The sequence below is a fragment of the Octopus bimaculoides genome, chromosome 3 (assembly GCF_046866305.1).
Source record: "Octopus bimaculoides isolate indiv1 chromosome 3, ASM4686630v1, whole genome shotgun sequence".
In the NCBI taxonomy this organism is placed as follows: domain Eukaryota; kingdom Metazoa; phylum Mollusca; class Cephalopoda; order Octopoda; family Octopodidae; genus Octopus; species Octopus bimaculoides.
In genome coordinates this window covers 123,761,062-123,778,561 of record NC_142930.1, presented here as the reverse complement: position 1 = coordinate 123,778,561, position 17,500 = coordinate 123,761,062, and the positions used below count along the sequence as shown (strand labels likewise).

The window sequence follows — 17,500 nt, the reverse complement described above, 5'->3', positions numbered from 1 at the left end:
CATGCCTCGACTTACCAAACGCTATTAGCCAAGAGTGGCTTGACCCGCTCGATTTGTGTTGCAAGAAATAGAGCAAAAATAAATAAATAAATTTTAAAAAAATAACTAAAATAAAAAATAAAAAGTCTTTCTTAAATTGCTCCTAACGTTATTGAAAAGAAAAGGATATGTTATATAATGCTGTCCGAGACGTACAAAAAAACCCCAGAAGAGATGGTCACAGATGTAACACCTTTTGTCATAGCTGTGGTCGATCGGGATTGAGCCGCAGCTAAATAACAACAACAACAACAACAACAACAACAACAACAACAACAAGAAGGAAACAACAATAAATTGCAGCCTGCATTTTTGGAAATACAAGGAGTATTATATACATATATATATATATATATATATATATATATATATATATATATATATATACCGGAGTAAGCACATGAAATGTGCAACAAGGTGGAAAAAAAGAGTACTCAAATACCAGAGGTAGAGTATATATATATATATATATATATATATAGACACACATTCACACACATATACATACATATACCTGTATGTATACATATATATGTGTACATAATTTATACATATATATATATATATACATATATATATATATATATATATATATATATATATATATATATATAGACACACATTCACACACATATACATACATATACCTGTATGTATACATATATATGTGTACATAATTTATACATATATATATATATATATACATACATACATACATATATATACATGATTGTTGTTTCTCTTGTCCGCCTTGTATCGTCCATCTGTCCGAATGTTTCATTGTAATCTATGATCCATCTATCTATCTATCTCTCTCTATATATATACCTATATTTGTATATAAATGTATGTGTGTTTGTATGTATATATATAGACGAGATGGTCATGGATGGATAACATCTTGTCATAAGTACTCGACTTAGCGGTTGGTTTGCAGCTATACAACAGAAACAACAGTCATTGTTTTTTCACAAACAACACTGATTTAAGAGTTTCTTTTATCGCTTCGAGAACGGTTCTTGTGTCTTTGAGCCAACAAATTAAATAGTTCTCTCACCCAATACCCATACGAGGAATTCAACAGTCATTTATCTATTTATTTATTTATTTATTTATTTCTTATCTCGTTCATCTTATCTCATTTCGCAAACCGCAAAAAATCCTGCACTAAATTCCTTGCCGAAACCATCTCTATGATTGCAACCTTCTGGGTCGCCCGTACGTTCGTTAGGTCAATATAGCAGTCTTGTGATGTGAATAACATGAACGAGAGCCTGCCGTTTACCATTCACACTGCAGGATGTTACCTACTGTTAGATACACTGATCGTCTCTTCAGATGAAACAAATACAACTGGAGCCAACAGGGACTTGAAACCGGTTCACAAACTCGGCTCGCTGGGAGCTTAACAATATCGCTAGGATACTGGCAGAGAGATCGTTTAGTTTACTTTAAGCCAGCTGGCAGTGTAGGAGCGATGCATGTAGCTTTTGGTAAACATATGTCAGGAGAGAGGTCAGCTTTTACACTGCTGCTGGTGCTAACTACTACTACTACTACTACTACTACTACTACTACTACTACTACTACTACTACTACTACTACTACTACTACTCGATTGCATCAACATTTGTGCAGCAATATCAAATACGCTCAGAGCACAGCATTACTCCACATGCAAAGAAACATAAGTATACCTCCAACATGCGTAAAAAATTTTTCAGCGCTAAAGACATGTGTGTGTGCGTGCATATATTGTATATACATACATACATACATACATACATACATACATACATACCTATGAATACAAATATGAGAATTTGCCCGTTATTGTATATAATATATTATGTTGACATAATTATCTCTGGGTTGTTTGAGAAAAAAAAAAAAAAAAAATTGGAGGATCACGTGAATAATCATTTTTTTTTTTGTTTTTGCTCAAATAGTCTGCTTGTTAACTAGTTCAATAAATCGATGTGTAACTTCTGCCGATTAAAAATAAAAATAAAAACATATTTAAAAAAACATTGTCTTTAAGTTCCATTTATCCTGTACGTACTACCAAACTACACACACTCATAAGTAAATATTTTATTATTATTATTATTATTATTATTATTATTATTATTATTATTATTATTATTATTATTATTATTATTATTATTATTATTATTATTATTATTATTATTATTATTATTATTTAAGGCAGCGAGCTGGCAGAATTGTTAGCGCGTTGGACGAAATGCATAGCAGTATTTCGCTCGTCGCTACGCTCTGAGTTCAAATTCCGCCGAGGTCGACTTTGCTTTTCATGCTTTCGGAGTCGATAAATTAACTACCAGTCGATAAATTAAGTACCACTTGGATCGATGTGATCGACTAGTCCTCTCCCCACAAATTTCAGGTCTTGTGCCTATAGCAGAAAAGATAATAATAATAATAATCATTATTATTATTTCTGTTGCTAATGCAAAGTCCATTCTCCGTGCGTAATTACTCGAAATATCTTCTCGGCCTTTAGGAAATATTCTCCTGACGATCACGAACAAGAAACTCCGAGTAGTGACATATGCACAATCAGCTTTTATTAAGCGCTGCTCCCATCCTTTTAATAAGCCCCATACACGTACCCACACATGCGTGAATTCAAGGTTTCCGAAAGAGCACGTACCCTTGTATCGGTTTCAAGTGTTACAAATCACCGCATACTGTTTATAATATTGAATCTCGGACAGATACAAATCAATGATGGCTACGGTGGAAATTAAGCTGAAACGTAGATTGGAATTTATGAAAACGCAGGAACTCTTTTAGTTTGACGTTTTACCATCTTTGGCATTCCAGGTTTGGTCCCTTTTGCCGTATTTGCTGTCGCCGTTGTCATAGTCATCGTCGTGGTTATCGTTGATGTTGTTGCTGTTGCACCCGTATTCGTGGTCGTGGTTGTTGTTGTAGTTGCTGATGTTGCTGATGTTCTTCTTCTTCTTCTTCTTCTTCTTCTTCTTGTTCTTCTTCTTCTTCTTCTTCTTCTTCCTCCTCTTCTTCTTTTTCTCCTTTTCTTCTCCTCCTCTACCTCCTCTTCTTTTTCTTCTTCTCCTCCTCCTCTCCCTCTTCTTCTTCTTCTTCTTCTTCTTCCTCCTCTTCCTCCTCCTCCTCCTCCTCCTCCTCTTCTTCTTCTTCTTCTTCTTCTTCTTCTTCTTCTTCTTCTTCTCTCCTCCGCCTTTTCTTCTCTCCTCCTCCTTTTCTTCTTCTTCTTCTTCTTCTTCTTCTTCTTCTTCTTCTTACTTCCCTCCTTTTTCTTTGTCATCATCAACTTCAACTTCATCTCCTCCTCCTGCTCCTCCTTCTTCTAGTACCCCAAACTACTTCTCTATAGCCCTCATCCCATCTTCGCCCTGATCGAGCAGACTTACGGACAAAGACATTCCAACCGTTATCATCTTCTATTGTTCTGTGAACGTTCCCCTTCTTTATTCCCTCTCTCCAGCCTGTTATTATATTTTCTGAACAACATCATCCAACGTCCATCTTCGTTTAAAGACACTAGAATGATGATCTGGCGGATATTTGGCTACTATGCTCAGCAGATCAAGAAGTAACCAGGTAGAGGTTGTTTTCTCGTTAGATCTGATTTCACACTCATTGGCTTCTTATACTTAAGTAATTTTTCAAATATATTATGAGGACACGGCGATCCATAGTCTGTTACAGTGAGATATGCGGACCTTTATTACTTGCCTGCAACTTAGCGGTTCGGCATAAGAGACCGATAGAATAAGTACTAGGCTTCCAAGGAATAAGTCCTGGGATCGATTTGCTCGAATAAAGGTGGTGCTCCAGCATGGCCGCAATCAAATTACTGAAACAAGTAAAAGAGTAAAAGAGGAAGAGTAAAGAGTATGTGAAACGCTATGGTATTTGCAATATTATCTAAGAACGCTCTTCCGTGCATTTTCCCTCACCCATATCATTATTACTTAGAACCCGATTGGAAAAGGCATGAAAGATGATGAGGTGGGGGGGGGGTTTCTCATTAGTTCGTGAACTAATAAACAGCAACAACAACAGCAACAACAAAAATACAAATAAAACAAGTTATTGTTATCTGAGATTGAACCTACAATCATTGACTTCTAAACTTACTTCTACAACATCAGCTACCAACATCATCCAAAGACGATAATACACTACTATTCCAAGTAATGAGCAATCATTAAAAAAAAAATTCTTTAAAAACATATTTTTCTTAACCGAATTTTCTGATAGTTTTATGCATGCGTGCAATGGCGCTGATATGTAATAGAAAATATATCACACATTTAGCCATTGCTGATAAAGGAGATAACATTATTATTACATTTTTTTTCATTTTCGAGGCTCTGATGATTACTGCTTATCAGATAATATGATACTGTTATATAATTGTTTATTTTACCTTTTTGACGCGGACAGTCTATTCTTTGGCTGCGTTGCTAGCCTCAAAATGGAATCTCTGAAGGAAACGGATATTGAAACGTGTATTTTAATAGATACAAAACTTCATATTATATGATATGGCACAAGGCCACACAGAGCATTTAACGAGAAGGGTGTGGTCGAACGAATCGATCACAATGCAATATATAACTAAATTATAGTTTACTGATACTAGAAGGGAGAATGAAAAAAATAAAGTAGGCAATGGCGGAAATTTAAGCACAGACTTAGATGGATAAATCAAAATACTCTATTACTAAATTACTGTGCTTGTAGGGCGTTTAGTCTAAGGATTCTACCAAATCCTCGCTCTTAAATTATGTAAAGAATGTCTCGTAGTAACATCACAAGGTCATACATATACTTAAGTGTGTGTGTAGGGGGAGGGAAGGGAAGTAGATTTATTTGGTCCTGGTATATGTAATGTACTTAAATTAAAGAGCCGTCTTTACTACTACTACTACTACTACTACTACTACTACTACTACTACTACATCATCATCATCATCGTCGTCGTTGCTATTGTTGATGTTATTACTGTTGTTGTTGTTATAGAATCGGTAGTACGCCGGGCAAAATGCCTAGCGGCATTTGGTCCGTCTCTACGTTTTGAGTTCAAATTTCGCTGAGGTCTATTTTGCCTTTCACCTTTTCGGAGTTGATGAAATAAGTACCATTATTTACATTATTTACATTTAACGGATATTTGTCCTCATCCTGTTTGTTGTTAACACAACGTTTCGGCTGATATACCCTCCAGCCTTCATCAGGTGTCTTGGGGGAAATTTCGAACCTGGGTTCTCATTATTAAGGGATTTTTCGATATTGTTATTATTATTATTGAGTGAGAGAGCAGTCCTTGCCATCAAAGTGACACTGGGGTAAAATATACGAAGCCCATTATACCCATCATGACTACCCGTCTGATAAGGGTACACCAGGCACAAGCATCACAACCATATGTGCGCGACATGGTGATCTCATATCAAGATAAACAGCGCATGACCACGCAGGTGGGGCCCAGTTAGAATTTTCTTCAGGTCGAGTAGCCCATCCCGCTCAAAAGGTCCCTGAATAATGTTTGTTTAAGGATGTTGAGCAAAACACCAATGTTTCCAAATGTGATATTATTATTATTCAGCTTACTGCCTGGAATCGAACTCGGAATCTTGGGGTTAGTAGCCCGCGCTCTTAACCACTATCCTGCATGCCCGTCAAATGTAAATAATGTAAATAATGTACATAATTCTTAAATATAAAACTGTGAAATAAGTACCAGTTGAAGACTGGGATCGATTTAATCGACTTGTCCGCTTTCTTTGAGTTGGTGGCCTTGTGCCAAAATTATTATTATTATTATTATTATTATTATTATTATTATTATTATTATAAAATACTATTGCATGCTAATCTAATTATTAAAGATATTATCCTGAAGTTTGGTCACCAGAAGCCTCCCCAAGGATTATCATCATTATTGTTGTTGTTGTTGTTATTTATGCGAGAAATACTCCTAATGTTTTGTTTTTTGAAATAAGAACTATGTACATCTTGAAAAAACATGCTTAGAAGTGTTGAAGGTTGTGAATAACATCCTTGATAGGAGAACCAAATGCTAAAGGTTAAAAAAAAATATTCAAGGTTAACGAGTATATACAACGAGAAACATCTTAGAAGTATTCTAGGTTACATAGGATTTTCAAGGAGAATGATGATGTACAGAGTTAAGAAGATATACTAAAGTTTATCAAATATGCTTAATTACTGAGTGGGATTACCCTAATAATCTTACAAATCCTAGCATCGCTAATTTGTTTTAAGAACGCCTCGATGTCTTATAAAGAATTTGGGAAATTGTTGATATCTTCACAGAAATGGTTGCATCTCACTATATTTGTATCAATACAAAGATAGAATGATAGATACGTTCCTATAATGTTGTTAGTTCAATAGCTAGATCGGTGTAGTTATTGCTTGATTTTCAGTGCTCCCTCCAGTCACAATATTATAATCGTTTGGAATTGCTATGATGATAAAGTAAATACAATAATGTCATTATTTGTCAAAGCAGCTTTAGCGCCCCTTTATTATTATTATTATTATTATTATTATTATTATTATTATTATTATTATTATTATTATTATTATTATTATTATTAACTTTTAATTTGCATGTTTGTTACAATCACTTGCCAAGACACACTCAGCGTCCCAGGGCGAGTGATGGATAAGAGATGTTACAGTATGACTGAAAGCTTGGGGAGGGAAAGTGGCAGGAGCAGTAACGAAATATCTCCATGTAATACAACACAGACATCTAAATTGATAGGGTTTCTCTAAGGATGTGTATAGTACTTGTCAGCACAATCTTTTGGATTTTTCAGAGACATGGTTCTCCTGGGGCGTTGCCTGACATCCCTATTTTTTTTTATCATACCTAGGGCACCTACAATAACAGGAACAATCCTTGCTTTAAGATACCACATCATTTGTATTTCAATTTCCAGATCTTTATATTTACTTAGTGTGCCAAATTCCTTTACAGATATATTTTTATCAGTGGGAACACTTACGTTTATTAGTCTACAAGTATGTTCTTCTCTGTCTTTAATAATTATGTCTGGCCGATTAGCCTGGATAGCTCTGTCAGTGTTGACAGGAAAATCCTAGAGGATAGTGACATTTTTACCGTCAGTGACGGGCTCAGGATGATGTTCATACCAGTAAGCAGGAGTGTTGGTTTTGTAGTGTTTACATATCATTATTATTATTATTATTATTATTATTATTATTATTATTATTATTATTATTATTATTATTATTATTATTATTATTATTAATGTCGTTTACTCTGAACGCACTTATTTTTCGGTCGCTCAGATAAAACTGGATTTTTGCTATATTTACTGAATGTAAAGCTTTCTGTTTTCGAATTATTTTCAAACACGTCACCTCACGAACAGTGTGAACGTTTGCCCAAATATTTGGGTTGAACAAAGAGCGTCTGTTTTCAGATATATTATAATTTTATTTTCGTGTGTTTACATTTCATTTCAATGAGATTTCTTGTGCTAAAACAGCGGGGAACGCCCCAAGAAAACTAACTTTGAACTTAACAACACAGAGTACAAACAGAAAAAAAATATCAACAGCAAAAAATAAACAGAGTTGAACAGAAAACTTACTTTTTATTAAATGAGGAAAATATTTAATTTTAAGAAGTGAAAGAATTAATTCACACGACACAAACAGAAAGAATCACAACAACATAATAATCATTCTTTCGCTAGTGTTACGAGACAAGGAGCACTATTAGATGTAAGCGGTTGGAAAAAATAACAACAAACAAGCAGTTTGTCAGTAAAGAATGTGTTTCTTTTCCAAAGGAAGTTATCCAATAATGAATGAGTAGGAATGTGACTTTATTCTGTTTCTTGTAGGATATCTTCCAATTTAGATCATGAAGGTACAGAGCTGAGCAAAACGTTTTGAAGGTGAGCAGTAGTTGTTCATGCACGCAAGCTTTCCTTATCATTGTCACCGATTTCTATTCAAAGAAAACCACCAGTTTGGACCACACCACCTTCTATTTGATCCTCTAGTCCACCACCTTCTCTGAGTTCGTTCTTTTTTTGACTCCGAAAGGATGAGAAGCAAAGTTGACCTCGGCAGTACTTTAACTCAGAACACAGAGACTCAGAATAAAAAACCGTGAGGCATTCTGTCCAACGTTCTAATTAGAGTGGTTTCCGGCTGCACTCGAAACATCTTTTCGAAGTCGATAAAATAAGTACCAGTGGAGCACTGAGATCGATATAATCAATTTTCTGCTCCCTTTACAATTGCTGGCTTTGAGCCCAAATTAGAAAGAATAATTAACAACAGCACAGTTATGAAGGAAAGTTTCTTTTGGCAGCAAAATGTACATCAATGTAATAATTCTATAGAGAAAAACCTGCAGTAAAGATGTTAATTCTCTATCAGACAATTCCTTTCACTCTATTTATCAACACGCTTCTAACTAAAAAAAAAAAAAAAGAAAAGATTTTTTCCTTTCTTCTTTGTTCAGTTTTCTTAAAAGTGAGTATATTAAAGCACTGTTTACGAGTTTATAATGAAGAGCTGTCAACTGCTTCAGGCAAAGAAAAACGAGCCAGCGATGTAGTCTTTACGTGAGCGCTTCTTAACCTGAGTGTCTTGGACTGTTTGAGCTCCTGAAAGAAAATACTTGGGATGCATGGGAAAAGGCATTTAAATAGTAGTCCTTGATTACGAAAAGGTTCTTCCAGAAACATTAGCATAATGTCCTTCAAATCAAACTATTCTGTCTTAAACATTTATGAGCACGTAGTATATAATACAGTATGAAATAAATATATCTGAATTGCGGGTAGGATGTTCATAGTCAGAATGCTTTTGGTGTATTTACCTGAACAGGGTTAATAACTTGAGTGTTTAAACACCAACGCAGCAAGAACAATGATAAGAATACGCATAACACATTTCCTATTATGCGATCAATATTTAACTTATTCAATAATATTTGATTTATTTTTGTGATTATTTCCTATTATGCAATCAATATGTGATTTATTCGATAATGTTTTGATTTATTTTTATTTTTGCGATTGTTTGCCATTGAATTTCTTGAGTAAAAAAATTGGAACTGCAACAATCGACTGACTAAATCTTCTCACTTAGTAATTTTGAAAATATATCTTAAGCCCTCTTTAAATTGTTACAGTGGGTCTCTCGCCGCTAATGTTTTATCAATAACTTTCTCTTTTTTTTCATTAGAATATTACTTGATTCAGTAAGTTATTAAATGATAAACGGTGTGACAGTTGTATGTGAAATACGTTACAAGATAAAATTATTTAAACTATTCTTGTTTTAAGAGACGGTAAACAAACGCTCCGAAAAAGAAAGTCATACATAGGGAAATACTTGGTTGATACAGCATCATTTAACGCGTCTGAACACGTTTCCAGATCAGCGACAATGTCTGTATGATAAATTCTGAACGAAGCTTTCAGAATATATTTCACAAGATAAAACAAGCACAAACACACATACACACACACACACACACACACAAACATATACATATATATACACGACAAGCTTCTTTCAGTTTCCGTCTACCAAATTCAATCATAAAGCTTTGGTCGGCTCGAGGCTATATTAGAAGACACTTGCCCAAAGTGCTACGCAGTGTGACTGAAACCCGAAACATGTGGTTGGTAAGCAAGCTACTTACCGCAGAGCCACTCATACATATATATTTACATTTGCTGTAGATATATAAAAAATTACGACGAAAGTTAGGACGCGAGATATACATTGTAATAAACTTTTAAGATATTAAAATCCGAATAGTACATTTGTAATTAATAATTACATGCCAATTAATAAATAGGTCATGCGTAGAATTTACTGGAAGGTGTTACGTTGTACTTTTCTGCTTAGAACACTATTGACTTTATTCTATGCTTGCCTTAGTTTATATATATCTGTCAAGCGAATGTATCACCCCATCTGGTAAAATCAGATAGGTATCCTATCGAGTATTAGTTAGAAGGAGATTTATACGGCATCTGTTATCTGATGATAAACACCGGGTCTTAAAAATCAACACCGGGCAAAAGCTACGTTTATAGTTTACGTACACATATATATATGCGACTATACTTTTAGCTTTGTCTGTACATACATATACATACATACATACTTACATATATATATATGTACATACATATATATATGTATATATATATATATATATATATATATATATATATATATATATATATATATATATATATATATATATATATATATATATATATACATATATATATATATATAAATTAACAGAATGAGATAAAAACATTCAAGGCTGTAAATAGTTTCAGAACATTTATAAAGAGGTCTTACAGCTGTTTCCGGGATATTTTATATATCCCTTCATCAGAGACGGTGCGAGAAAATGTTTAAGTAAAAGTTATTATAGAGAAGATATGAAATACAGAGTGAAGTGGAGGAATGAAAACAGACGTGAAATACGTAAGGATATTGTATCTGCAGTTCCATTATTTAAGCAGAATAGTATATATAACTATATATAAAAATATATATAAGTGGTCCAGCATGATCACAAGCAAATGACTGAAACAAATAAAAGAATATATATATATATATATATATATATATATATATATATATATATATATATATATATATGCTTGTGTGTGTGTGTGTGTATACGTGTGTGTGCACACCCAGATGAAACTAGTATATACGTATATATGTATGTGTGTGAGTGTGCATGTTTTGTGTGCCTACGCGCGCGTATGTGTGATAATTACGTTAAGACATACGCATATGAGCTATATGTATGCCTCAAGCTATTATACGCTTGTATACATCTAACTATGCATAGTTAGATGTATATACAGAATACTAATTTCTAAAATAGGTTCAAGGCTAGAAATTTAGCGGGGTAAGGAAATAGTAGACGAACATCGATCCAGTTTTAGACTGATAATATATTTATCGTAAAACTGATGGTCGACAGCTGAAGACGCGTGGCCTAATGGTTAGGGTGTTGCACTCTCGATCACAAGATCGTGGTTTCGATTCCCGTACTGGGGGAAAACGCTTAATTTGATGCTGCGTCTGGTCACTCAGTTGTAAATATATAACCCTGCGTCAGACTGGCATTTTTGGGCGGTTAACTTATGTTAGGCGATAAGAGTGATTTAAAGGCGGCGAGCTGGAAGAATCGTTAGCACACCGGGCGAAATGCTTAGCGGTATTTCGTCTGTCGTTACGTTCTGGGTTCAATTTCCGCCGAGGTCGACTTTGCCTTTCATCCCTTTCGGGGTCGATAAATTAAGTACCAGTTACGCACTGAGGTCGATGTAATCGACTTAATCCCTTTGTCTGTCCTTGTTTGTCCCTTCTATGTTTAGCCCCTTGTGGGCAATAAGAAAATAAGAGTGATTTATGTTGTCGGTCCGAGATTCTGTTCTGTTTAAAAGCTGCTGTCTGTTCCTTGGATAACTTTAGAAGGAATAGTTCTATTGCAAACATTGAGAAAGGACTTCCTGTTCCCTAACCACACATATTTTCTGTTGCATACATTCACCTGTAGATAAGGGGATCAGTGTGTTTGTGAAAGCAACATATTTCCATTTGGCCTTTTAAAAAAATTTTATACATACATACACTCATGCGTATATAAATTCCCAATAATACAAATAACCATTTGTACACTTGATTATGTCAATATATGCCTAAGTGTCAATTTGGAAAAGCTGGGATTGGAACGGTAAAAATATGAAAGAGACTTATTAAGGGAAAAGTCGACATCGGCGACACTTGAACTCAGAACGTAAAGCCGGAACAAATCTTGCTAAGCACGTTGCTCGGCGTGCAAACGGTTCTGCTAGCTGGCGATTCTGTCAGCTCTCTGTTGGTATATCTGCGTATAATAAAATACACGAAAAAGGCCAACCAAAATAATTTTAACCCCTGGAAAGTAAAAAAAAAAAAAAAGGACCGGCATAAAATTGCGAGAAGACAGATATACAGATAGTCAGAGATAGATAGTTATAGATAGATAGATAGAGAGAAAGAGAGAGAGAGAGAGAGAGAGAGAGAGGGAGGGAGAGAGAGGTGGGGGTAGAGAGAGATGTGTGCAATAATCTGTTGCCAGTGGCAATAGTTCCGCTGACAAACACCGAACAAACAAGTGTGTTTAGTAGTTATTTCAAGGAGCATGTTTTGAGTGCCTTTAGACCTAGAGTACACTCAAGCACACCGACATAACGGACAAAGCTCTTAATCCATCTGAAAATAAAGATCTTTGTCTTCTGTTGATGAATCACATAGTTAGCAAGCAGAACAGGCCAGTTACTTATGTGACCTAATTATGGTTGGACTGAATTTAAACAGATGATGAAGGTGGCGGTGGAGATGGATCGGTGGTGGTGGTAGTGGTGGTGGTGGTGGAGGTGGTGGTGGAGGTGGTGGTGGAGGTGGTGGAGGTGGTGGAGTGGTGGTGGTGGTGGAGGTGGGGGTGGTGGTTCTGTACCGTGATGGAGAGCGATGAAGGAGGAGGTACAAAAAATAAATAAATAAATAACTACAACAATGGAACGAAATGTAAAAGCAACAATAAAAATATGTAATATTTTCTCTACTGTTTTGGTATTATACACACACACACACACATATATATGTATGTATATAAAGAGAAAGAGAGAGAGGGTGAGAAAGGGTGAGAAAGAGAGAGAGGAAGAGAGAGGGTGAGAAAGAAAGAAAGAAAGAGAAATCCACATTACATACACATGTAGGACATCTCTGTGTGTGTGTATATATACATATGTATATATATATACACACATATATGTATGTATATACCACATGCCAAATGCATTAGGATAATTCTTGTAATATAAATTCCAGGTGTGCATGTGTGAATGTGTGAGTGTGTGTATGTATATGTATATGTATATGTGTATATATATATATCCGATAAATTGTGAGCAGGGGAGTGAACCCCTGCCATCTTCTAGCGACGGAGCTCCCTCCCTCTTTTCTTGCTGTATACATACATACATACATACATACATACATACATATATACATACATATATATATATATATATATATATATATATATATATATATATATATATATATATATGTACACGAGCATAGATATATAGATAAATAGATAAATAGATAAACAGTTATGTATGTACAAGCATATATCTCATATACATATACGTAACTTGAGTGCTAGACCGAAGTAGTAAGAGATAAAAAGACAAAGACAAAAATGGTGGTGGAGGTTGTGGTAGTAATGGTAGTAACATGGTAGAAGTGATGGTGATAGTAGTGGTAGTAGTGATTCAAGTGGTGATGGCAGTGGAGGTGGTGCTGGTGGTAGCGAAGGAAGAATTCTTCCGAAAGGGAAATAGTATATGTTGAATAGCGGTGCACTTAACGTAGGTGAAATGTGAGCAGTGAAGACTAGAATTGGACGTTATTGAATAAAGAAATCTGAACCGTGCAAGTGTCTGCATATTCATATATACATCCATCACTGCACCCAGCTATCACTGCAGGTGTCATCATCTTTCCATACATATGTATATATATATATATATGACTCACACACACACACAGTTACCACCACACACACACACGCTACCACGCACACACACACTCAGTTACTGCCTCCACACACAAGCGCGCGAGTACACATTCGTACACACAGGTACCAACCATTCTTCACATTCTCCTGTCCCAGAAAGCACTTTCTCTTTGTTCTTCTACTTCCGGTCACTCCAAAAATGTAACTAGACGTGGACTATTGGCAATCTTTTCTTCCTCTTTCCTTTTCCTTTGAACTTTCATATGTTTCCTGTTTCCGAAGAAGAGCTATGCTCAAAACGTAAACAACCACTCTTTCGTTTCTCTGAGGGTATTTTAAAAATACTTTGCATGTGCTATGTCACCACGTTGTTGGTTTTCTTATTGTCTTTTTCTCCATTTTTCTCCGCATTTTAAATTAACCACACACACACACACACACACACACACACACACACATATATATATATATATATATATATATATATATATATATATATATAGTGTTGCTATTATGCAAAAGTGTCGTAAGTCGAAGACGTTACTTTCTCAGAAAACTAAAAAAATAATTTCACCATTCCCATAGCAAAAGCGTTGTACTACACTTTGATAATTTTTGATATCTTGGCATCTGAAGCAGCTGAAGATACGATAATTTGACCAACAGAAACGGCTATTGCAAGCAAAAATAAATATTGGAAAAACGCCCGTATCAAACCAGCACTAGTTGTCAAGAGTTGGTGGGGGACAGTCACACACTCATACACACACACACATACATACATGCATACATACATACATACATACATACATACATACATACATAAGAACATACATACACACTTACATACATACGTATACATGTATATATATATTTATCTTTCTCTCACTCTCTCTACCCCCTCTCTCTATATATAATATTTTAAAAAATTTCTTCAAATTTCTTTTAAATGTTTTAGTTTCAAAGCTGCGGTCATGCTGGGGCACCACAGTTGACTGTGCTGCACCATCATTTCAAGCCTCATATATACGGCATTTGGTCAATCAGGGAGTTTGATGCTGCAGCCCTCATCTGTGAGGTAGGCTCGTCTGGAACCCTTGATAGGAAGAGATCGGTTATATATATATATACATATATATATATATATATATATATATATATATATATATATATATATATATATATATATATATATATATATATATATATATATACATATATGGATATATATGACGGGCCTCCATGCATTTTTCTTCTATCAAATTCACTCACAAAGTATTCAAGGCATTGGTCGTCCGGACCGGAGTTTTAGTACAGGACACTTTCCCAAGGTGCCGCCTAGTGGGACTGAATATGGTTGAAAAACGAACGTTTTAAACACACATATCCTTGCTTGCGTGTGGAACTATTTAAGTAATGTAGGCCATGTAATCATCCGAAGTTTTAAAACAACACAGCTTGTAGATGCTGTATAAACTAGTGATTAATGTTAATAGCTAAATGCTTTGGCATCCCCCAACGTAATTTTCTTAATTCTTTTCAATAGGAGATTTATGAAAAACAAAACAGCAACAATAATAAGTGAAAAGAGGAAAAAAAACAACATTTTCTGTTACTGTTTTCTCTTTTGCATACAGATTAATGGAAACATATGTTAGTAATTACATCTCACATGCCGAAATTACACACAAACACACACACTGCGCATTCACGCATACGTTCACGCACATACGCGCATATATACCTATACGTACATAGACGTACATATATACATGCACATATACATACATATACATGCATATGTATACAAGCTTATGCAGACATATATACATATATAGATATATACACAAATATACATACGTGGATACACACACACACGCATACATATATCTATACATATATACATATATATATGTATATATATGTGTGTATATATATATATATATATATATATATATATATATATATATATATATATATTTATTTATACGTGTATGTATACATGTATACACACACGTATATATATACTTACATACATTTATATAGAGACATAGTTGTATATATATAAACGATAAATCAATAAGACGAGGTATGTTTACGATAAAAATTATTTGTTTGATATACAGAGAAATGGTATTAGTTTATTGTTATGACGTTTCGAATATTAGCCTTTCTTCAGAATACAAGTAAATGGAAACTAAGCAGAAAAACGGAGAAGAACAATAAAAAAGGCACCCTAGGTTAAAATGTGCATGTGGCGGTGACCATTCATTGTATCCAGTGAAAGAATTGAAAAATTAAAACGTTAAATATATATACAGAGTGGCCCAAAAGTAGGTTTACAGTTATCACGTAAATTTCTTTTAAAACATCTTACAATTAGCTAAATTAGCATAGAACAATGGTTTCATATTTTTTTTTATAATTAAGATCTAAACTGCTAATATATGAATGCGAAAGTAATAGTTGAATAACTGTAAACCTACTTTTGGGCCACACTGTATATGCATGTACGTATATACATACGTGTGAGTGTCTGGCGTACGTGTGCGTACATGTGTGTGTATATAAGTGCCGTGTGCATATATATATATATGTTTGCATGTGTGTATGTGTGTGTATATAAGTGCCGTGTGCATATATATATATATGTTTGCATGTGTGTATGTGTATGTATGTGTGTGTATGCGTGTACTCACAAATACGAATGTAAATAATTAGACTTTTTTGTCAATTCAGTTATTTCTCCATTTGCCCGTGGACATGGTGAAGCACGACTTTGAAGCTTTGTCGATTATATCCACCCTTGCACTTATTTCACAGAGTTTTTCTACTCGCCGAACCACTAAATCAGTTTCTGTATTTGCCGAATCACAATAATGTGACATAATGATATTCAAATATAAACAACACTGTTATGTTACGCGCAGGCGTTGTCGTGTGGTAAGACTTGGGTTTCCGAACCAAATGGTTCTACGTTCAGCTTGTTGAGCAACATCTTCTACTATACACACACACACACACACACACACACACACACACACACACACACACACACACACACACACATACACACACACACACTCACACACACACACACACATCTATATATATATATACAGGTCGTTGTCGACTTACGACTTATCCGATTTATCCGACTTACGACCAATCGACTTTACGACGATTGGCGCACCAACTCCCGGCACCAATATTGAATAGACCAGTTGAATTCTAATGGGTATAATTTCTTAGAAATTAACCGGTGTACGGATGATGTCAGCTAACAAACGCTTCCCCTAGGTTTGGTTATCGAACGCCACTGTGTTGGATGACTATCCTGTCGCAGAGACATCGAGGCAAACTTGTATTTGTTTATAATATAAGACGACTGTTTGAGTCTCCGAAAGTTTTGACTAACTTCAGTATAATAGTATAATGCAGAATGTTGCGTGTGACTTTTACCTGAAAATGTGAAAATATAAAACAAAGCTATGGGCCAACTGCATATATATATATATATATATATATATATATATATATGCAGTTAATTAAAAAACGGAAAAAAAGGACAACAAGAAAAAAACAACAACGCGAGGACGTGGTGCATGCAAAATATTAATAAGGCACTCAAAGAAGGAAAAAAAGGGAGTTTTACGTTTCGAGCAAAGCTCTTCTTCAGAAACAGGAGACAGAGGAAAGTTCAAGAGAGAAGGAAAATGGAGGGAAAAATCGCCAACAGCCCACATGTGGTTACAATATATATATATATATATATATATATATATATATATATATATATATATATATATATATATA

The 17,500-nt window shown here is 34.7% G+C and overlaps 1 protein-coding gene across 4 annotated transcripts in view; it reads right to left on the bottom strand.

Annotated features, from left to right (window-relative positions):
- LOC106868708 (uncharacterized) overlaps window positions 1–17,500 on the bottom strand; it is a 244,967-nt gene that overhangs the window by 189,931 nt on the left and 37,536 nt on the right. For 2 of the 4 annotated variants that reach the window (XM_089349605.1, XM_089349607.1), the window contains exon 2: window positions 4,478–4,534. The exons of the other annotated variants lie outside the window; for them this stretch is intronic. In XM_089349605.1, coding sequence (XP_089205731.1) covers window positions 4,478–4,534 — 57 coding nt within the window. The remainder of the gene's footprint in view (window positions 1–4,477; window positions 4,535–17,500) is intronic. 4 annotated transcript variants of the gene reach the window in all.